Source organism: Onychostruthus taczanowskii, unplaced genomic scaffold (genome assembly GCF_017590055.1).
Source record: "Onychostruthus taczanowskii isolate IOZ18803 unplaced genomic scaffold, ASM1759005v1 scaffold4, whole genome shotgun sequence".
Taxonomy (NCBI): domain Eukaryota; kingdom Metazoa; phylum Chordata; class Aves; order Passeriformes; family Passeridae; genus Onychostruthus; species Onychostruthus taczanowskii.
This window is the reverse complement of record NW_024501459.1, coordinates 18,000,480-18,023,506: the sequence shown is the minus strand read 5'-3', so window position 1 is coordinate 18,023,506 and position 23,027 is coordinate 18,000,480. Positions and strand designations below refer to the sequence as shown.

General features: G+C 41.1%; 1 protein-coding gene across 5 annotated transcripts in view; it reads left to right on the top strand.

Moving 5' to 3' along the window:
- RUNX1T1 (RUNX1 partner transcriptional co-repressor 1) overlaps positions 1-23,027 on the top strand; it is a 114,094-nt gene that overhangs the window by 651 nt on the left and 90,416 nt on the right. For 2 of the 5 annotated variants that reach the window (XM_041412575.1, XM_041412571.1), the window contains exon 2: positions 19,466-19,638. The exons of 1 other annotated variant lie outside the window; for it this stretch is intronic. In XM_041412575.1, coding sequence (XP_041268509.1) covers positions 19,551-19,638 — 88 coding nt within the window. In that variant the 5' untranslated portion in view covers positions 19,466-19,550. Of the gene's footprint in view, positions 1-30; positions 108-987; positions 1,599-19,465; positions 19,639-23,027 lie in introns of all 5 variants that reach the window. 2 more of the 5 variants (XM_041412572.1, XM_041412574.1) reach the window with 2 other exon arrangements.

Sequence of the window (23,027 nt, the reverse complement as noted above, 5' to 3'; positions counted from 1 at the left end):
CCTTTTCTTTCCCTTTCTGCTCTCCCGCAGGGTTCCCCGGGCTCTGAGAGGCTCCCGTGGCTGTAACTAACCCAGGCGGACCGGGGCTGCTGCTGTGCCCGGGCCAGGTTAGCGCTGCATGCAGCCTTACACGCTCTGTCCCCGGCTTACAAACTAGCACCCCGGATACTGCTCAAGAGCTCGGAAACCAAATAACCCAGTTTTGGCAGAAAATAACCCTCCCAGGCATATATTATAACAAAGCGTCAGATTTCTGTCTGGATTTAGGACTTGCCTTTTTCCTTCCTGCCTCCCCTCTCTCCAGGCTCTAGCGCTGGCTAGTGTGAATTGGAGTGGCTGAAATATTTCTGAAGGGATTGTTTTGTTTCTCTTGTTGTTTCACTGAAATCATAGGTTTGTGCAGCACTAACAACATCTTTTCGGACTATTTTGAAATAAATATTTTAGGCGGTGCACGTCTCCTTTAGCTGCACCACGGTCTTGCAAATAGCTTGTTCCCTAAAACGACAATATAACGTTAGAGTTTGCATTTCCAAAACTGCCATACAATGTAACTGTCATCTCCTCTGGCTGTGCTGAAGGGTTCGATTCCATAACTTTGCAACAGACCATTGATAAGGGAGATTGGAAGGAGGAAAACCACATTCCCGGCCATTTAGACAAGCATTTGACTTTTGCGGAGTTCTAGTCCTTTTGTTAGTGCCAAAGTTGAGAAATTTGCTTTCGCGCAGGGAAGGATTTGCCACCCTAGCAGGAGCACCCGTGACTCCGTTTCAGAGTTAATTTATAGCGAACTAGCTGTCGCTCTTGTACTCTGCTCCCCTAGATGCTAGAGAGAAACCGAAAGTAACTAATCGGACGTAGCTCTTAAATCGTTCATGCTCCATCCAGGAGCTAAAATGTTGCTTCCTTCAGTTCCCTGATAAGTTTAAAGGAGGAAGGGCGAGGGTATGGGGAGTGAAGCAGCCTCCCCCTCCTGCCCCCCAGGTTGCAGCCGGAGCCGGGCGCGGCGGGACCGCCCTGCCCGACCGCAGCCGGGGGCTCTCCGGCATCATCGCCGCTCTGGGGAACAGACGCCTCGAAGCCGCTCGGGTTTCACTGGGAGAGCAGCCCTCCATCTTCCGATCCGCAGCAGGCTCTGCCCGCCATCCCCTCCTACCTCTGCCGTGCCCTAAATCACGGCACGGAGAGGATCCGTCTGTCGCAGCCGCCCGGCCGTGACGCCCGGGAGCCGGCAGCTCCCGCCCCGCAGATAGCTCGGGAGCGGGCTGCGATCTGCTGAGTCCGCGGCAGCAAGTCTGACCGAAAGAGCTGCCTAAGTTTTCCACTGACAATCGCAGCCGGGCGGAGAGCGCCTGCCCTCGCTTGCCAGCGCGGCCCCAAGGTGCGCTGTGCACGGCTGCGCGCCCGCCTGTGCGGGCAAGGCTGAACGCGGTGAGGGCACAGCACGGCGCGGCAAGGGCCGGGCAAGAATGGGTATATGCCTCTTAAAATCAGCCTGCGGGAGCTGCCGTGCTGTTTCTGGGAAAGCAGCAAGTGCCAAACGCTTGGCTACTGGCGTAGCCCTGGCTAACTAGAAGAATGTCTTGTGAGTCTTGGTATGTACGGCCAAGCGTTTGCTCCAGCAAGCACTCCTGTGCTTAATGTAACGCTGACCCCTTTAACTTTTAACATCGCTTCTCCTAATTAATCTGTTCAGGCCCCAGACTTAAATGGCTGTCCACAGCTGCTGCAAATTGATTTATCCCCTGATGGTGGTCCGAGTTGCTGACCAAAGCAGTATTTTTTTCCCCCCCTCCCCATTTTTGGTCTACTAATCTGTTTTGACTTATTTCCTACTTACAGTAATGCTTGCATGCTTTTTGAAGGACTTAGAAAATATCTTCCATTGACATGTAACTAGAAACATAATTATTGTACTTGTAAACACAATATGTTAGGGCTAAGGGTGAGCATAATTTATTTAACTACACCCTTGAAGCCTTACATTTCCGTCTCAATTTCTGCATCCTGACAGATGCAATGGAAAGTTTCAATAAGCAACTTTGTTAACTGCAGTTTGAGGCAAGATGTGAAAGACGTTTTTAGAGTTGAATTCTATTGTCCAGGTTTTCTGTTCCGCTTTTCTGTTAACGGCTTAGTGAATCTGGATAGCTGAGTAGATTGAAACTGGTTTCTAATGGTTGTTAAAGTTGATGCTTGACCTTTTCATGGGAAGTCTGAAAACCTCATTCAGTTTATTCTGGGCTGATTTCCTTAGGAAATTCAATATGATCAAGGAATTTCCTTCAGCTCGGCTGAATGGTAAAAAAGTTACTCCATCTTGTTTATGCATTCTGGTTTTAGCACTAGGTGTTTCTGTGGCTCCCCTTCAATAGGAAGATAATAGGAAAAGACGTGAGTATGGCTCATTCATAACTATACAGTGAAAATATGAAGTTGGCAAAGGCTTTGTTAGGGGTGAGATTCACTGCAGCTTTGCTGTAAAGGTTTTCAATTAGGAACGTACAATAACTATGTTTGATAATTGATAACTTTCTTAAGGTCAGTTTCACCATATCTGAGCATTCAGTATAATTGCTACTATTTTCAATTAATGAGTCATTTTCCTTCGCTGTCATGAGAATCATGCATCAAGTGCAAGAAAACACCAAACTCCACCAAAAATCCAACAGACCCTTGAATCCATTCGTGCCTCTGACAAGCTGGAGCCAGGCGAGGGGTACAAGAGATGATAGCAGGACTTCTTTCCGTCCTGGGTGAGCGGCTGGGTTCTTGAGCCATGAGCATGCTGTAGGGAGACAAGAACCATTCTGTTTGTAATGGAATGCAGACAGCAGTGTTAGGTCACTGCTTCCTGGCAACTGCTGCACAAGTTGTTTTTCTTCAAAGGCTTTGAGCTTTTAAATAGTTTCCAAAATCTTTTTAAGTAAAACACTGCCTTCTACCATTTCTGACCACCTTAACGTTAACTTGTTTCGTGCCTAAATAATGGACCAGTAAAACATCACACGGTATCTCTCATCTGTGTACGCTTAACACTATGTATGCCTGCGTGCACAAGGAGTTTTATACTGGGACTATTGTTTTTGGAATAATGGGGGAGAAAAATAGCTCCACCTGGAGTGCTGGTCAGTTCAGGACATTCTTCCCTGTCAAATCCTGTTTCTCACTTCTCTGAAATGAACTTCAGACGACAGGCGTTGAATGTGAAGCTCGCCTCACTGAGGTACTGTGCAGACTGCAAACTCCTCATTGCCAGACGCTTTGGGTGAAATAGGCATCTGCAGTGTTTGCATTGGGGGTGACGGGAGAAAAGGCTTGCAATTGTCGTTTTCAACTTTCAAATCCACTTGCCACAGTCCATTACTGTTAAATCTTTAGCTAATTGAATAAGGATATCAGTATGTTGCTATTGCAGGAGCTTCAGACTTTTTAGATTGGGGGGTGGAGGAGAAGGTCTTGTTCTTTGTTCTGTAGAAACTTAAGTTGTCATGCAGAGATCAAGAAGACTTTAATAGCTGAAATAAAACATGAATTTGGTGTTCTGATGGGGCCATTTCTCATGGCTTGGCTAAAGAAATGTGAAAAGATAATTGTTTTAATCTGAATACATAAAAAAACCTTGATCCATGTAGTTAGTAGCAGCCTGCTCTTTTTCATGCAGCCTTTAAAACAACCTATAACATTTAAAAAGTTGAAACTGACACTGAAGTTAGTATAAGTAATGAGAGTGTAAATCCTTAAAACATTGTCTTCCAGGTTACATTGTCTTTGTGATGTTTCATATTAGAGATCTAAAACAGTTGGTTTAAAAACTGAACTTTTAAGGCAATGGGTCTTGGTTTTCCACATAGATGTTCCTTTTTAAAGACCTGCTTTTAAAACGCAGTTATCCTGTTCTTACTATAAACTATTAGTTTAATATATGGTAGCACCAATATATCAGGAAGTAGCAGACTGTGTGGTTTTGTGGATAAAGGAAAATTAACAGCAGACATAAAATCAAAGTCTGGTCTATCCTGTTCTTTAAAAGCTTTTTTTTTTTTGTTTCCTCCCTTCCAAATTTTCATCTGAAAGACACTGACTTCCATCTTCATTTTTTTTTTCCTGCCATTGATATGAAAGTTTCCAAATGACGTTTAGACAACAGTGGACATTTTATTAAAGTAAACATTAGTTCAGTATAATGGAGGTAATTGTAAGTGATAAGAGCAGAGCAGGTTATCTGTGTGTTGTTTAAACAGAAGGAGCTATTTTGCCCCATTTCCAGTAACCATCTGTAGAGGAGAAGGGTTTGCACCTGTCTGTCCACACTAATTATAGATTAGGTCCAAAGAAATGAAATTCGAGTAGCCTTTCTCTTAATGAAATCCATGGTGATTTTATTGTAAATGTGTTTTGTGTACAGACGGTGATGGTTTGTCTGTGAGTAAAATAAATTGCTGTATGGCCGTTATGTGCTTGTAGTTGTAAAGCAGGATACTGCTGCATTAACAAAGGTCCTGAATAAAAATGCAGTGCTCCATTTAAGTCCTAGGCTCCAGATATGTCTCTAGCTAGGCTTAATCAAAAAGGTTCACTGTAGGCACTGTTATTTAGGGGTATGTTTCAGAGTAGACTTTTCAGTTATCATCACTTTCATGTCAATGTATTGGCATGTAGGTGGTCCTTTGCCTGAAATATGAGGCAGAAATGGTTTCATGTTAAATATGTACACATATACATGCAGAGTGTGTCAGATATAGTTTCCTCTGGTTTAACCTACATTATTAAGAAAAAGTGGAAAGAGTGAGAAATGCATTCTGAAGTAAAAGGTCACATGAATCTCTACCACATCTGTTTATAGTAATTATGAACATAATTAACATAAGAATTACAAGTGAGGTAATGACAAGCTGAGCTATGAGATATTATGCCATAATAGTCATATGTTGGAATTCTCACATTATAGCACACTAGAATTCACATATTCAATGCAAGAAAGAAAATGTTAGATTTTTATCTATTTTAATGCTTCAAAACTTATCTGCCTGGGGCAGATGGACTTTCCGCTTTAGAGGAAGGTAACCCATTATTACAAGAGAGTCAGTTGAAATTAAGATTTCTAGCCTGCAGCTTGGACTTTGAGACAGCTGTGCTTATGGAACGCCACTTCTGTTACACATTTGTATTCTGATTGTATTTATTTTATTAATACACATTGTTTTATTTTTAAATGTGTTTTCACAGCAAACTGCTTACATTAGGAAGGACCCTGGATTAGGTTTTTTTTTGAGTTTTGTGATTTGAGTAATAAAAGTATGGTCAGCATAGACATAAGATGCACATAGTAGCCCTGCAAGATGAGAATCTGGCAGATCCTAAATTAGTTCCTAAATCATGGTATGATATGTATCTATTTCAAGGAAAAGCTCTGTAACAGAAATACAAAAAAAGGCAGTCTCTAATTTGTGTGTAATAGTTTGAAATAACATATGCAGAAAGAAATCTGTATTACCTTGCAGGTTGAATTAATTAATAAGTCACTTTTCTTTAGAAATGCATAGAACATGCCATTAAGTTTAGGAGCTAAGGTTTCAAACAAGTTGACTAACTTTTGTAATATGACCTGTCTGATTACCTCTAAATATGGTTGTCACGCAACTGACAACTGGAGGAAGTTGAGGGAGAAGTGGCCCTTCTTCAGGGTAAAAATACTGGCTGAGGAATGCATAGTAAATTTGACATGTGAAAATCAGTTTGCCTTCACTGAAAAAATCAAGGTCCTGGTTTTGTGATAGGAACATTTGGCCAATTGCTGTCTTTCCAAGGCTAAACATATAGAGTGGTTTATGAAAAATTAAAAAAAAAAAAATACCTTGTGCTATGTCTCAGTGATACCAATAGGTTTTCACATTATTGGATTAGTGGAGGATTTGTGACAGACTCCTTTTTTATCTGACATTCATTGCAGTGACACGATTTTCACACACATGCCCTTCCCCCATCTAGGTTCTGGTTTTCACTTTGTATTATGTGTCAAATTCCCTTTATTCCTTTTCTTGTGGAATAAACTGCTATCTTGGACGAGTGATTTTGGAAGGAGTTTTGCACTGAACAATGCCAGTCTCACTTCAGCATGCTGTCATTGTCCTCCTCCCTCCTTCTCGCACTCCTCGGCCGAGGTGCAATGGAGATGCGTTTCCTAACAAATAAGTGTTGATTCCCACGGAGAAACATTTTAGAAACTTTAAAACCGGAGCACATAGAGTGCCTGGTGCTGGCATAGCTATTCTCCTGGCTGGCTGTGCTTATGGTAGGCAGGCCAGGACGCTTTGCTGTCTCCCCTTTCCATGCCTCACGCTAACCCTGTGCTCTTTGATGAATCCCGACAAAACAGCCCCTCAGTTTTCACACAACCTGAGTTGTGTAGGGACCTACTTCTCCTTATTGTTCATCCTGTGGTGAATGATGCCACCACTTTGTAGCAGCAGTGCTGTGTTCAGGCTCTAATGCCAGCGGTGACAATGAGCAGCCTGGGTTAGGCTTGGCCAAACTGGGAGCGGGTACAGCGTGTACTGGGCCAGCGGCCGCCGTGCTCCGTGCGGGATATAGGCATGGTCTGTGAGGGGCGAGCCGGGCTGCAGCAGTAGGTATGGCCGGTGAAAGGAGAGCCGGGCTGGGGCATCACAGGGACGATCGGTTAGTGGGGGTGGCGGCGACCTCCGGTAGAGGAGCCATGGGGAGTCAGCGCTGCGCCACCCCTGGCAGGGTCCTTGTCCCGGAGAGGTGTTGGGCAACTTCCAGGGCCAGAGCCGGGTCGGACGCCGGCCAGAGGGCAGGCACACGCAGACCAGGGCACCGCCGCCTTCTCCCCCGGTGGGCGGCGCGGAGGTGGCGCCTCTCCTCGTGCCGGGCGCGGCCTCCCCGGGGACCCCGGGCCGGCTCCAGCCCCAGTCCCGGCCCCGCTGCCTCGCACATCCTCCGGCCGCCATCTGGGCCGCGCTGATACCATAATCGCCCCTCGCCGGCGGGGCCGCGGAGCCGCGATGCTCCGTCCTTGCGCCGCAGATAAGCCGCGAGGCGCGTGAGGCGCACAAAGCTCGGGCCGCGCCGGCGCCTCCTCGTCCCTCCCGCCGCTGGAAGGTAAAATCTCCACCCGCGGGCGGGAGAGGCGGAGAGGCGGGCGGGGGGACACCCCTCGCCGCCTCACACCGCCCGGCCCGGCCCGGCCCGGCCCGCTCCGGCTCCCTCGGCGCTGCACAAGTCGATAGGCGCGGGGAGAAGTGAAGATGTAACCACTTATTATCTCCCCCTGGAGCGGACGGGGGATTTACGGGCAGAGATTAGCCGGCGGGGAGACGGGATCTGCCTTTTGTTGTGCTGCCTCCCCCCGCCCCCGGGCAGCTCCGAGGGGAGCGGAGAGGGGCTCGCCTGCCGGGCTGGCCGCGGGGAGGGAGAAGGTGGCCGCAGAACAAAGGTGGTGACTAAGGGACCCCACTTTAAACACAGCCCAGAGGAGCAGAGAGTGCCATGTGTGTGTGTCTGGCGGGACGGGGCGAAGGAGCCCCGGCCTGGGGTGGCAGCGGGGCCGAGGGGATGTGACAGTCCCGGCCTGTCATGCCTGGGCACCCACCGCTCACTCCTGGGGTGGTTTCAGTGAAGGCTCCTAACTTCCAAAATCCCTGCAGAGGATGACACCGGGCTTCAAGAAAAGTGGCCTCTTTGCTGTTTCTTTTTTGTTGTTTGGGATGGACTTCTGGTGGTGCTTTTTGAGTTCTCTTCCACATTAAAAAGAATTGCATGCTCAGTGCGTGCACGCACGCTGCTTTAGCAAACGGATTCATCAGTGGTCATGTCTTAAAGCAACATTAAACAATTACCTTTATATTTAAAAGTTTGAAATATTTATACTGCCGTTTCACGTTGTCAAGTATTTGCACAGATATATAGATATGATCTGGTAACTAAAAGCCTAATTAAAATTTGTTTAAAGCCAGGGGGGCATGTATTCTTGTTGACAGCAGCAGATCGATAGAGTAAGACAATAGAGCCCCATTATTTTACTTCCATTGACTGAACATATTGACATTTCAGGTTTGCGATTGCCTCAGTGAGCATGATGAAACACTGAAATTCATGAACCAACTGTCTGGAGTGGCACATATATTACTGTATGTCATCTCTGCCTTCAGGTTACCTTATCACTGAAGCAGAATGGTAATGGATGGCAGCAGAGTACTTCAGGGGGGTGAGGGCCCTATCAGTTAAGAAGCTGACACATAGCAGGTTTCAGGAGTATCTTTAATTACACCTAGAATTATGTACAAAGGAAAATGGTCCTTGTTACCTGCTGCTGCGCTTCAGAGTTTACAGGCTCAGAAGCAGACGGGATAACAAGGTACTTATGTGTCATTTTTTATATACATGACTTGATACCTTTAACTTTTGCAGGAGCCCAAGGATTTCTGGTTGTGCTGTTTGCATGCTCGCCATATTCACCAATGGCAGCATCTCAACCCAGTCTTGATGCTCAAGTTCTAGAGCATCTGCTAGACCTTCTCCAGTGCAAAGGAAACAAAGAACAACTTTGAAATAAATAAATGCCCTTTGAATTTCTCTCCCCTCAACATGTTCAAACGACATTGCTCAGGGAAGTCAATGCAATGAGTCTATAGCAGAATGAAACATACATGCATATATGTGTATCTGTATACACACACACACACACACACACACACACACACACACATACACACACACATTTTTTCCTTGCTATAAGCACCATAAAAAGAAATGTCTGTGCAGTATGTGCACATGAATGCATAATTGTATATATCAGTTTATATGATTGCATATAAATGCGTATATGAAGAAGACCCCTGTCTGCAGAGCATGCAATGTGTTTATTATTTCAGAGGCTTTCACATAATCTTTAAAATCTAGCTGACTGTAGAATGAAACCCATCATGGTAACGTAGAGATAGAGTCTGAAATTAATTTAAGGCAGACAAAGAGCAAATACAGAGGAGCCGTTACGATTTAACTAATTTTTAAAAGTAAGTGGACTGAAAATATAAAATGTATTTTGTGTGCCATCTACTCAGCAATTGTTGCCATCAAGTGGACTGCCGATGCCCTTTAAGATGGTGAAAAGAAAACTAGTCCTTTATACCATTTTCCTGAAAATGTTAGGTTTCTGTTTGATCAGCAGGTGCTGTTGAGATGAAAGCCATGTGTAAATTTTCAGAAGGCCAAAAGTGTCAATTCAGAAAAGGAAAGTGATAAGAGAAAATGCAATCAGTTTTCCTGTTTTCAATTTGTGCAGGATTTGAAGAGCTGTTTTGTTAAACTGCTACATCTGCTCCAATATGAATATTGAACTACTTCCACTAAAAATAACACCCTATAATTTGGAAGCCATTGCAATCTTTTGTTAATGCAAGTGGGTTATTTGAAAAAAAAAAATCTATTCTGAAAAATCTCCTGCCTAATGTGCATTTTTGTTTATCGGCACTTTTATCTTCAGCAGATAAAATGGCATTATGCAATTAGGACCATATCTATTTGAACTGAAAAAATGACACTGGATAGCTGAATGTCACTATGTTGGTTGAAGGATTAAACTCATATTTTCAAAATAATTATATTAATAAACTGTGATTGTATCTTAAAATCACATGTGGCTGTTTCCCCATAGCAGCAATACAGCTTTACTTACTACCGAGGACGTTGAGCAATGTAAAGGATGTTCAGTATATTACACAACATTCTTTGGCTTGTTTCATTCCTGATATACCTGCAAATCTTAAGTTTAGGCTCATCAAGGACATTTTAGTTAATAAGGATTTTGGAGTAACTTTTTCCATGGTAAATGAAATGATGGAGTCATATTTGAATGCATATATACAAAAATATTCACGGCTGTGGATCTGCTAATCCAAGTCAGTTCTATGACTTGGAAAGCATAGTATTGGTAGAGCATAAATTTTCTATCATAAGCATCTCTGGAGAACATAACACTATTGCTTTTTAATAAAAAAAAAAAAAAACCGACAAAAAAACCCCCCGACAAGAACCTAATGGAAAATACATGTTTGTTAATTTTATAAATAAGGATCTAAATGAAGAGGGGATAATTCACTGTTACATCTATGGAATCCTGTGTACATAACATGAGTGAATGTGCAGAATAGAATGAGAGCTTTTATTTATTTATTTCAACATAGCGAATTACCTGGTTTTAATATTAGAATGGGTTTTAGCTATTGAATTCTAATCTAGTAGTCAGGAACTGGTTTTTTGTTTTTTGTTTTTTGGTTTTTTTTTTTGTTTTTTTTTGGGTTTTTTTTTGTTTGTTTGTTTGGCAATTGCTTATTTTTTGGAGTCTACAGACACAGGCGCCTTGCTGATGCTTCTGTTTGGTTTTGCAATTGGATTTGTACACTTTTGACCTTGGGGGATTTTCCTCAAAGTGATCTACAGATCAGAAATAATTAAAATTCAATAAACTGAAATTCAAATATAGAGTGGATTCTGTGTGAGATCCGTGCTTGTGGTAGGTTGTCTAGAAGTCTGTGGCTTGTCTACTTTATAGTTTGTATTCCCCAGCATAACTGTGTGCACACATGTGCATAAATTTATGTTGAATGACAGAGGGATAATTATTTATACAGATTTTATCCAAAACTCTGTGCTCTCCTGAAACATAACAAAAAGCCTCCCTCCCCAGAAGAGTGTTTACATCCCGTGACAGTCACTAGATTCAAATCTTCTCAACATGAAAGTTGTTTCCTTTCCTCCAAACCTTCTTTTCCCCAACAAAGCTAACCCTGTTAAACCTCACCTTCTGTGGGATGTATACATAGTTATAGACATATGTACGAGAAGTAAATATTACAGAAAACATGGCCGATTGGGGCAAAATGTCTGTAGCCCTAAATAGCTGGTGATATCTGCCAGCAGCAGGAGCGGCGCTGGGGAGGCCCTACCTCGGCTGACCCGGGCATGCGAGAGCCTTGGGGAGCCTGGCGTTCGTGCGCGGTGCCTGCGTGGGGCTTTCTGCTCGCAGATGCTGCCGAGCAAACGCTCTGGCGCAGTGTGTGAGAGCAGAGACTGCCTACCTGAGGAGTTCTGAAACCAAGGAGCTTTTTACTTTGGTCGTGGGATTTGCTGGCGCTTTGCACAGGGGTTGGGGTGGAGCCCAGCCCCAGAAGATTATAGCTGCATGCAGGGTGTCCAGATTTTCTTATCTAAATGTTCTGAACACATTCATGGGAGTGTTCTGTTTTCTTAATCTTTGCCAGAAATGCTGCATACAGTTTTGCTGTTCCTGTTGAATAGTTGCCATATTTAACTCCACTGGTTGTGAATGGAAATGTGAATACTTTAATGTTCCCTCTCGTTTTCTCTAACACATTTTGGGATGCCTGGAAAAGGAAGGCATCCTGGATAATCAAATGTATTTCAGAATACACAAAAAGAATTTAATAGAAGTTCTCAAACTTGGGTTTGTTTATATGTAGTTTTTTAGCATGTGTGATATGTTGACTTACTTAAGGGATATGTTTTTATACTCAGTATTATTTCTTGAATGTAGTGTCCGTTCAAGTACAGTTGTGTTGCACAGAACTGTATAGCAACAATATTCCTGCATGATCCCATATTGTAACATGCTGATTTGGGATCCTCGTGGGAAAGATCATGATTTCTTTAATCATTTTGGAAGGCATTTGATTCATTTTTATGTTTATCAAGACAGGTATACTCTGGTGCTTATAGTAAAGTAAATGTGCAAGGTTCATGGAGGATAGATAATAGGTTCTTTTGGAAATTAGGTTGCAGTCTGGAAAGACAGAAGACTCCACCTAGTGGAGTGGAATTAATATGCACATGGTGGAAGGCAGTGGTGTGTAATAAAATAGGTATCATTTATGGAGAGCCGAGTTGCTACAGAGAGTAAAGCCCTGCAGTTTAGACAAGCATCTGAGGCGATGGTTGTATGACCATTACAAATTGTACTGGGCTGTAGTTACCTTTGGAGCTCTAGGAGGCTTATGTGTGTCTGCCATGTTGGACGTTAATATGCAGTTTGCATCAGCAGTACGAATTGCCACTAGCTTTTTTCTTTTGTAGTGTCTTTTATTTAAAGGTCTGCTGTCTACATTTTTTGATTTCTAATGACTCCACAGGTGCCCCTTTTGGTTGTGACCCAAGTGTCATTTTAAATACCTTGTGGAAAAAAAAAATACTAACAATTCAGCCCCCAAAAATCACCACTTCCCCCCCGCAATTGCTTATTTTTTGGAATGCCTTTCAGTTGTTTTCTTCTTTTACTTTGGTAATGGCAGTATCAGAATGTTAGTTGTGAATGTCATCATGACAGGTTGTGTAGCATGTTGACTAAGGCTGTGTGTGCTTTCTGGGAGTCACAAGGTTTAACAAACTCTCTGTCTGATGAAGCATCAGATTATATAGGGTTTTGTGCCTGTGGTTTACTGTCCCATTAGTTTGATCACATTGTGCTACTGGGATGTAGTAAAAAGAATTTTAAAGCTGGGATGTGAGTGAACATCTATCCTGAGCAGCTAAGATATTGTCCTGAAATCTTCTTGGAAAATGCATCCTAACATTGAATCACACATGCATTAGACAAGTTCAGGAAGAGAACTCCCCAAGACCAGCTCAGGCTGTGACAGCGAGAGGGTGAGGCTATTGCCAGAAAATGGAACGATTAGGGTGCAACAGAGGAGACAGAATGCTGCAAAGGATATTTGGGAAGACTGCTCCAAAGGAGTGCTTCCAGTGAAATCCAGGTGGGGTTTGTTGCCAGAGCCATTAAAGCATAATGGTGCCAGAAAAAGCTGCCAACAAGTGTGGGAATAATGGCACCTATGGGTGTGCTGTCAATGGATGGTACTGCCAGGATGATTTTTTATTTTATTTTAGTGGTGACATTGCTAAAAGTATTTAAGGGTAATGTTATAGGAAGTGTTTTAGTGAGTGAAGTCACTGGGTTCCAGGAACCATTAAGCAAAACCTGTTTCATGACTCTACTATTTATTATTTTAAAGCTTGATGGCAAACCACTTAATGCTGGAAAAGCAGGCTGCAACCTGTATTAGAGCATGCTACAGGTGGACAAGGAAACCATCCTACGGAACTGAATAGCCCAAGGTAGTTTCTGAATGTTGTGCACATTTCATGTGCACCATGATAAATTAATGCAACTCCATGGTTCAGCAGAGCTTGCAAACGTTGAATTAAATACTGGAGCTCAGATCTTACATGGTACTCCCATACCTAGTTCTCACTGAAGACAGTGTTTCTTTAGTTAAAATGCCAGTTTGAGGAGCTGGACCTTCAGGATTTCTGTGCTCCCATCTCACGTCTGTGATCTTGACAATACTCTTTTAAAGTTGGTTCTCAGACTTAGGGCTAGATCTCTTCCTAATAAAATGGACTAGATCAGGTCTCAGTGTAAAGCAAGGGCATTCTTTTTGAATTGTAAATCACAGACTTACTGACAAGATTTCCATATAAAGGAGAGAAAAAGCCTATTCCTTCCATAATAATGCTTGCAGATTTCTATTGAGTCCATTGGGCCAGGATTCTCAACTTGTGTATCCCAAGATCTGTTTTAAATTGTGTTTAAGCCAGTTCCAGACTTCTTCCAGAGAAGTTCACAGCTACAGTAAATACCAGCGTCAGTAGTTAGAAGGGGGGGATTCAATGTGTAATTTTCCTTCCACATTCTGGGATTTATTGGTCCCACCCTCTTCACCTGGAGATATTCTGATGTTAATTTTCTTTTTTTGTTTGTTTGTTTCTTCATTTGTTTTTAAGTCCAGGCCTAAATTTCACTACCTCTTACAGAGGTATTATTGGACAGGATTGTTTTTATTATTCCATGGCTTCTCTGGGAAGAGAAGGATGGGCAGGACCTCAGTGACATTGCCAGAGCAAGTCATCAGTGGCCATGTCTGCCCCTTAGGAGGTCACAGGAAACAGGTGGCTTTGTTAATTGTCCTCACTCCCAACTCTTGTCCTTCCTGGAGGGAATTTAGAAGTGGTCAGGAAGTGTCAGGCCTACTGTGTCCCCCCAGGTTCACTACTTCAGGCATTCATAATAATTTGAGGTATGTGCCAAGCAAGGGAGACTGTCTGGGAATCCTTACTGTCCTTTTTAAGCTGAGTGGCTACTTGGCTGAGAGGGCAGAATGCTGTTGTTGCAGAGTATGTTTGGGGTTGCAGCTGGAATCCAGCAGAATAACAAAGAATTATATTAAAAAAAATTATTTCGCTATCATATACTGTTTTCCTTCTTTCAAGATATTAATAAAAAGTCCTAGGTAAGCAAACTGCAAAAATTCAAGAGGTGCATGAAATATTTCTGGAAACTATGATCCACTTTTATCTGGTGAGTCGAGGATGGAGAATGTCACTGTATTTTCTGCGTAGGCCAGTTTTAATTGTCTTTGTTACAACTACACCATCAGTAGTCATGGATCTCTAAATGGCACTGAGTCCTGTGCTTTGGAAAATCAGTTAGGGTCTTGCTACTTTATATGAGCTTCTTTTTAAGAGCTTGCTTGATTTTTTTAGCAGTGAAGGTGCTCAGCATTGCTGAATATCTCACTGCAAATGTAGCACCCAGCGCTGTAAGCCAGATTTTGAATTACTGGTAATGTTTCTATAAAGTGTCTTTTGGAAATTATTCACTCACGTAGGAAGTGATGTGAGTTAAGCAATAAATATACTAGTTATTTATTTGCCATATGCATTTGGGGTGAAAACTCTGAGCTTCTCTTCAGGTGTACTCTTGATATTACTGAGACTACTTGACTAAATAAGGTGGGCTGCAGGATTATGTGCTTGGTGAATCACACTGGTTTCTGAATCACTTTTAGAAAATACCAGCCTGAAATGCTAGCAGATAATGAACACATTGTGCTTGGACTGGTACATTATTTAAAGAATAGCATTTTAAAGTAGAATATTTTGTAAAATGTTAGTTTAAGAACCATTTTGCAATTTACTTCCATCAAACGCATTGTACCAGGAAAAATACCTCCTTCAGAAGGGAAAAGGTGTCAGTATTGTGGAAGAATATCTGATTTTTATCCAGCTATTTGCTATTTAAGCTCCCTTCTTTTCAGTGCAAGGAGATCAGCTGACAACAGCAGCAACCAAATCATGTTTGCAGCTGGGCAATTACAGTAGACCCTAAGATCTGCAACTGTCAACCATGAACGCAGATGCCTTCAAAGTTCTGTTTTTCTTCCGTGTGGAAGTCGTTGGCATGGAACAGATGCCTTCATTTTGGAGAAACCAACTGCTGGATATAATTGGTTCTCTCTTGTCTTGTCCTCTAGGGACAGTCTCTCGCAGATGAAATTAGATGAGAGGAAAAAAAAAACAGACACAGGCGCACACACTCGCACATGACATGAAGCAGGGGTTTTCAGGATCCCTCTCTGTTTTGTCACGTGGAACTGTTTTCAGCTGGAAGATTTCATTCCATTTTTAGCACTCTACACACACACATGATGATGATGCTATATGAAAAACATACAAATGAAAATAGGTATCTGGCCAAAGTTTATTATTAATCTAGGCATGCTTGTTTAGAAATAAGACAAGCATATCCATCCCACATTACTTTTGTGTTAAATGTTGACTTCTGCGATATCTTTTAGGGCTGCAGTCTCAGAAATTTAAAGTTAAGTCTCAGAAGAGACAAGATGCTTTTAAAACTGCTTTGTTGCACTGGTGGAATCAGTTTTTTTATCAAATGATTTGGTAGTTGTTAACATGGAAGGAAAAAAACAAGTAGCAGACTTCAAAATTTACCTAGCATTACAGGCATTCAATTAAGAAAACATTTTTACAGGTATTTCAGCAGAGTTAATCTGATGGACACCTGTGATGTCCTATTTCTGGGAGCCTTGTGGTAGGGTACTGAAGTGACTGTGTCCTCTTACTGCAGGCACCGAAAGAGATGATGACAAATGGACTTGGGGGCTCTAGCAGAGAGGGAGAATCTGCTTACCCTGTGCCTGTCAAAGGGTTTCTGTCCTTCCCTCTCTGCCTCAGTGTAACAGCTACCAAATCATTGTGGTTTATGTTACTTAATTATGCTATTAAATAAATTTATACCAACTTTAGGTTACCTTAATAAGCTCAGTTGTGAACTGTGACAGTCAGGCAGTGCTGTGTATTCTTGGGTAGACTGGGTACATCCAGGAGGTGCGTGCAGTAGGGATCGGGGGCTGCCGGGAAATAAAACTGCCACTGCTGGTACCATCACCCTGGAGGCCTCATCTCTGAATGCCTTTTCTTTCTTAAGTTTTATTTCCTAGTACAAGTTGGGGCTTTTGGTTTTGTATGTTGTTCTTTTTTTTTTTTTTTAATTGCAGTTTGAGATATCAGTCCCTATTTTATATGATGCATTTACTACTACTGTAATAGTAATGTCACCAGCAGTGAAAACCGACTTTTCACCAAGGAGTAACTTGGTCCTGCTTTGGTAGAGTTGGTAGAAGGCAGTTTAGACACTTGATGCAGCTGGATAGCTGCCCAGCTCTGTGCTCCTTTGTTTCCTGCTAACCCCCGGGGGCTGTGTGGGTGGAGGGACTTCCAGCAGTTAGGAGGAAGCCCCAGGTAAACTTGTTTTTGAACTGATGACTCTTCAGCTTTTATAGAGAGAGATTCTTTTCTGTACATCTCCAGTTTTGATTCACAAAACTTCAGTGTGACAGTGTGCTTGCTCTTAGCATTATATTTTTGAAGAACCGCATATTAAAGGGAAGATTTAACTGGGGAAGTGCTTAGGTGATGAAGGGATTTCTGGCAGTAACTAGGAAGTACAATAATGGTTCATTTCATTTGAGGTTGATCCTGATATTTGTAGTCTTTACATCCTATTAATTCCTTGAAAGATAAGCTGATACAAGCATGATTTGCCAGGGCCGATGGCTCTTCTAAAAGTCTTGGCTCAGGTTATATCCCCTTTCTCTACACATATAAGATAAAAGCACTGTGAATATGAGGTTAACTGAATTCAAATAGAAGACTCTCTAGAGTTATTGCATTCCTTAGAAAATAAATACATTTCTCATATGGTTGAGATTGATCAAAAAAGTGTTCTGTATGCCAGTGATTACATTCCCATCTGTGATTAAGGTTTTCTGTCTGCATCTGGTTTTCACATTATATTTCTGTAACAAGAATCCTTTATATGGCAGAGTTCACTCTCTGTATTTTCTATTAGCTGCAGCTTGAACTACTGCACGGATCGCAGATTTACACATGTGGTTTTCATTACTTCATACCATTGAGAAAAAGTAATATTTGTTTGGGAAAGTATGTTTTTCAGAATTTCCATGGTAATACAACATGTTGATCCTTTTTTATAACACTCATGTAAGACTACAAATTGTTTGAGGCATTCTGCTTTCACTGAAGTTCAGACATTAGACAGTTTTGCATGTACATTCGAACAACAGCAGCAGTTTGCAATTCAGGAAGCAAAAATACATTTAAAGAAGGAGATTAGTGTAGAATGGGTACAGCAAAATGCATCCATCACTTTGGAAAATGTGGCAAACAGAAAAAATGAACATGTGCCCAAAACAAAGGAAGAGTAGCAAATTGAAGTGATGTCTTCATTGTAAAGTGGATGACAGATTTTTTTTTTTTTTTTTAATAAGAACTTTTTTACAGTAAGATGTTTAGACTCTTTTACCAGCTATGGAAAATGAGTATGCTATTCGGCAGAAATACTGAATTTTTATATATTACATAGTTAAACATATTTGACTATAATTGTTTCTAGTGGCCAAATTAGAAAAGGTTAGCAAAACATGAATATATCTTTACAAATGTGTACCTCTGAATCCAAAATATGATGTATTCCACTGTAAGACAGTATTTCAGCCAGATTGTGCTATTGTGACTTGGTAGAAAACTTAATGTTTAATCAATCTCAGTGAAATTAATAGGGCCACTTGGTCAGTGGAGAATTTTTCAGTTTTGGTAGGGTTTATGGTTTTATGACCATAAAAATCAGATCAAACAATAATTCAGAGAATGCTGTGTGCATTTATGGAAATTTAAAGTGTTACGCAAAAGTCTGGGCAATTGAAAAGTACACAATTCATGCTAGGGGCACAACTGAAAGGTAAATTTATTGCCTATGTACAAACATTGTGACAAATATAGAATTACATACAAAATAGAAATAATTTTATTAAAGTAGTTATTGTACCCAAGTTGTGGAGTCCTAACCACATTTTGGAGGTTATTTTCCAAATGCCAGAGGCAGTTGTGTCACTTTGAGAGCTCCACAGTTGCCAGATTCTGGGTAGAGTCCTGCAGTCCTTACCACTTGTTTTCACTGAAATCAGTGGAATTTTGGCTTCTCTTAGGACTGTGGGGAAATGCCCGACCACGACTGCTGGAAAGAAAGAAAGGGCTTTGGTGAACTCCTTTGTTCTGTAACCTTAATTTTAACTTGGGAAGGTTTGTTTTGCTTTGAGAAGGGTGCTTGTTTGTGGGAAAGATTGCAATTTCTAGCACAAACACAAATGTGATCTTTTGCAAATGCCCTTGAGCAATGCATTTTTTTGCAGAAAGATCTAGTGCAGGAGAGGGTTGAGGCTGGATTCTGGGTTAGGTGCATGAGCTGTGGCCGGATCCTTGTGCATGCTTAACTTGATGTCCCAAAATACTTGAACAGTCATTGCAGATTGAAGCATGTACGTAACTGTGTGTGCTTGGCTCTGAAAAAACTTTCTGTCTTCACATAATTATGAACCCCTGAAAAGCATATTAATGCCTTGGAAAAACTGACAACACTGTGATACAGACTTATACAAATGGCAGAGTATTTGTGTAACCCAAATAAACAGGTTTTTTAGGTGTTAGAGTGGGAGAGAAATTGCCTTTTCAAAAGTGGGAAGATGATTTGTAAATGTATCAATAGCTTTTTGATCTGCCTTTCTTTAAATGTGTTTGCTGTTACAACTTACAAATCCAATTTCGTATTAGTGATGTGTAAATTGGAAGATCTCTATTTTTAGTAAACATTTTGATTTAATAAATGGTTCTCTAGAGCTTCTGTTGAACCAGGTAAAGTATGTAATATTTTATATTATGTGAATGTATTTAAACCCAAACATTTTTACAGAATTAACTAATGGGTAGAATAGAGGCTGCCCTTAATTTGTTGCCTTCTGTATGTCAGCTGTTCTAACTGAGCAACTGAGCGAATTATGAAACTACCTTTGTTGAAGAATTAATACAGTTTTAAAGTACTACCTTATATTAGCTAAGAAAATGTGGTTACTTGGTTTAGAATAATATTTCTGTCTTACCTTTTTATTTAAGGCTACTATTATCAAGTAAATGAAGGGGTGTGGTGCTTCAAACTGGCTGTGATATATGCCTTTTTTTTTTTTTTTTCATTTGTTGTTGTCAATAGAAAAGATTGATCTCTGGGCTGGTGAACATAGTATCTGTCCCAGTCAGAAAAGGAAAGAGGAAATTAGCACAGCGATTGGTGGAGAATGATATCTGTCAAAAGAAACACTTGGAGAGCACTGAGTTTAGTGATAGGTGACTGCCGGAAAAAAGGGAACTTTGAATTTTGTCAAGGTAAGGAACAGAAAAATATTTGATTTTATAATGTGCATACCTTGTAGAAGTTATTCGTGTGTATATGACTGTACCTTGCCTTGTAAACTGTAATTGAAAAAGAAATCTTTCCCTTTAGCTCCAAAGAGTCTGCCTAAATCAATGAAGGTGCTGTCCTCGTTTAATACAAGTGAGAAAAGAGTACTGCCATGCTAATAAAACACATCAGTCTTGACTTTTCTAAAATCTTAAATACGTATATGTGAAATTTTTAACTTTGGGGTTATTTTTGTGTTTTTAATGACATAGTTGCTCTTTGTGTGTCACGTCAATATTACTAGGCTGGGTTATGGAAATAGTGACTTTCAGTTTTTGAACTCTGAATCGGAATAGCATTTGCAGCCTGGTTAAGAGACAGTTGTAAATTGGAAAAATGGTTCTTTGTAATTTAGTGGAATCCTCTGGTAAACTCATTGCAACACGCTGGGAATCTGTGGTAAATTTGATTGAGATAATAATGAGAATGGATATTTCTGCTTCTTGTGTGCTAAGATTCTTACCATACTAGAAAAGTAAATCTGCTGTTGCTGGACAAAATTTCTAGATGTCCTATGACAGTCATTCCTGTCTTTACTGTAACTACATTTTTTCTTCTAAAATGGTGTGTGTCTGGATGGCAAGCAACTGCTAAACTGATTTTAAGTGCTTTCCAACACTTGGACAATTTTTTTTCTCAGTGTTGGACCATATTGGCTCCTGACATAATGATAGAGTATGGTACCAAAATAAGATGAATGGTGTCTGAGTACTCTTGGCTTTGCCCTGGATAGTTTTAAAGGTAGCTCAGCCTTGATCATATTACTTGTTTTCCCACCTGAGACACCGTGCTGCTCTGCCTGTGGGTGTAGAGAGATGGAGAGCAGCTGAAAGAGCCAGTGGGAGCCTCAGCACGTCACCTTGTGGCAAGGGCTAGGCCTGAGGTTTTGTGCACCAGTGTGGCCATACTTTAAAAAAATTAAATCCTAATAACAATGAAGTTGCATTCTAACTTGAGTTCCTAGCTCAGTTTAAAACAAATAAATGCTTTTATGGGACCTTCATGTACTCAGGCAGCACTGGAAGAGAATGAATCTGCAGGGTTTCTGATCTTAGCATGGTTTCTTCTTATGCTTGGATTTTGGTTATTTAGCAGTGTATAGCTTCTGACTAATTTCTTCTTTTTACTATCTACAGTCTTGTTTTTCAAAGCGCATGTAGCCTATACAGGTGGCTGTTGGTTGGTTTCTTTTGCCATATGGGTCTTCATAAAGGATTTAAAAAATAAATAAATGTAAAAGTAAAGATGTCATGCCTGAAGCATGCAGTGCTGGCATACTAATGGGAAGTTTATTGTGGTTTATTGCTGTCAGAGCACGTGCAGGATAATGGAAATTTCCTACAACTTGGGAAAAGGGCTTATTTTCTAATACCATTAATTTAAAGAAAGGGAATTAATATGACTAAAATTCACATCATCTCTGTAAAGTCCAACTGATCTGATGGTTGCTGAAGTGTTCATAATAGGGAGGGAACAGCACCTTGTCCCTCCTGTTCACTCTTGTGGGGGTTGTGCTCTCTGTATTGCCTGGGCGCAGGCACATCTCTGCCACGGTGAGGTTGCTGTGTGCTGGATGATTCCCTTCACTGTGCAGTTCTATCAGTTGTAGCCTTATACCTAAATAAACACATCTCTCTGTGACGCCTCTTACAGAGTTAACAATATTGTATAGTTTTCACCTTGATAATGAAGAATTCAAAACTGCTTTGTAGCTCTTAGAGAGTGATCAGTGGTGGTTAACAGTTCTTAGATCTTTGGCCATTCCCATTTTGACATTTACTTGAATCGAGGTGACTGGATGAGGTGTCTACATCTGGATGTATTTGTGACATGCTCAGAAATTTTAGTCTTAAATGGCTAAGAAGCTCCACATTTTCAATGATTTTTTGTTTTAAATTTCAGTTTTAAATAATTAGAGATGAAGCCAACACTGAGCTTAACTTAATATGGACTTTACTGTACCCAAGATTTGACTTGCTATTTGGAGCCTAAATGGAGTAAAATGCAAAAAAAAAAAAAAAAAAAAAAAAAGGTGTTTTGAGTTTATTGCCTCCTTGAAGCAATGGCCTCTTGTAGCAATGACTACTTCTGCTGATGTGACCCCTTTCAAGCATCCTCATCTTTGTTTTGCTATTGCAAAGTCATCTTCTCTTGGCTTCCTTTTTTATCTTCAAAACAATTGTTTGCTTACCAATGTATCTTAAGGAGTACAATGGAAATAATAAAGTCCCCTTCAAACATACCACAGATGCAAAAGAGTATGCAACTGTATTACAGACAGAGAATTGTACTTCCAATCAGAATTTCATCTGTTCATGTGGTGCACACCTGTGGCTTGCTGGCATTGCTCTTGATTGGAGTGTGAGAGAGCTTAATGAAAAACAAAGCCAGGATGACAAGGAGAGACTCCACGGCAAATATGAGTTACTTCACATTAGTAAGAAAGTGAAATTTGAAATACTGCTTTGGAGACAGCTCCCTGGTATGTGGGAGCATATGTGGGTGACCTGCAAAGGACACTGGTGCCCTGCTTGGTGCTACCTTGTAAATAAAGCGTTTTTCTCTCTAGGTCAGGTTGATTTGGGCCAGTTGAGAGCATGGCCAATTTCTCCAGCTTGCTTTCTGAGCCAGTAAGAGAATCCTGGGCAAAAATCCAGCTTTTGAAGTACAAAGAAAATAACCCATAATCTATATAAAATACTAGCGGATGGGGAAGGGAGGAAATTTACAGAGAATAAGTGAGTTTCAGAACAACTGTGTTAAAAGTAGACTGTAAGGAGAATGTGTGTGTTTGACATTAGTATTTATTTTAATTTGAAAATATGGTCTTTGAAACCTTTGAGGTGAGCAGAGGACAAGCTCTTGCAATATGATATATTTATTAGTAAACTGAAACCAAGTACTCCAGTTCAAGTTGCTTCTTCAAAGTGATTTTTTTCCCCCTGAATTTGCAGAGTTTGGGTTCCCTCTCTGTGCCCCCCCTCCCTGCTCCCCCTCAATGTAATGTGTCTCTGATAACATTAATGGGCTTTGCCCCACATGGAGCAGCAAGTGTATTGTACCACTGCTCACTGATCCCAGGTCAGTGTGATGCGTGAAATCAATTTATTTGAATCTCTTTGCCTGTATAGGAATTTGGCAACATGCCAGTTGTTTTCATTTAATGTTCTTTGTGTTGAACACAGACAAGCAGGCATGCTTTTGTACTCCTCTTTCTTCTGGGCTCTTCTCTTTTCAGCCAATATTCTATTCTGTGGATTTTTCAGAAAGAAGCAGGAATGTGTTACCTTTTTTAAAAATAATTTTTGTTTAA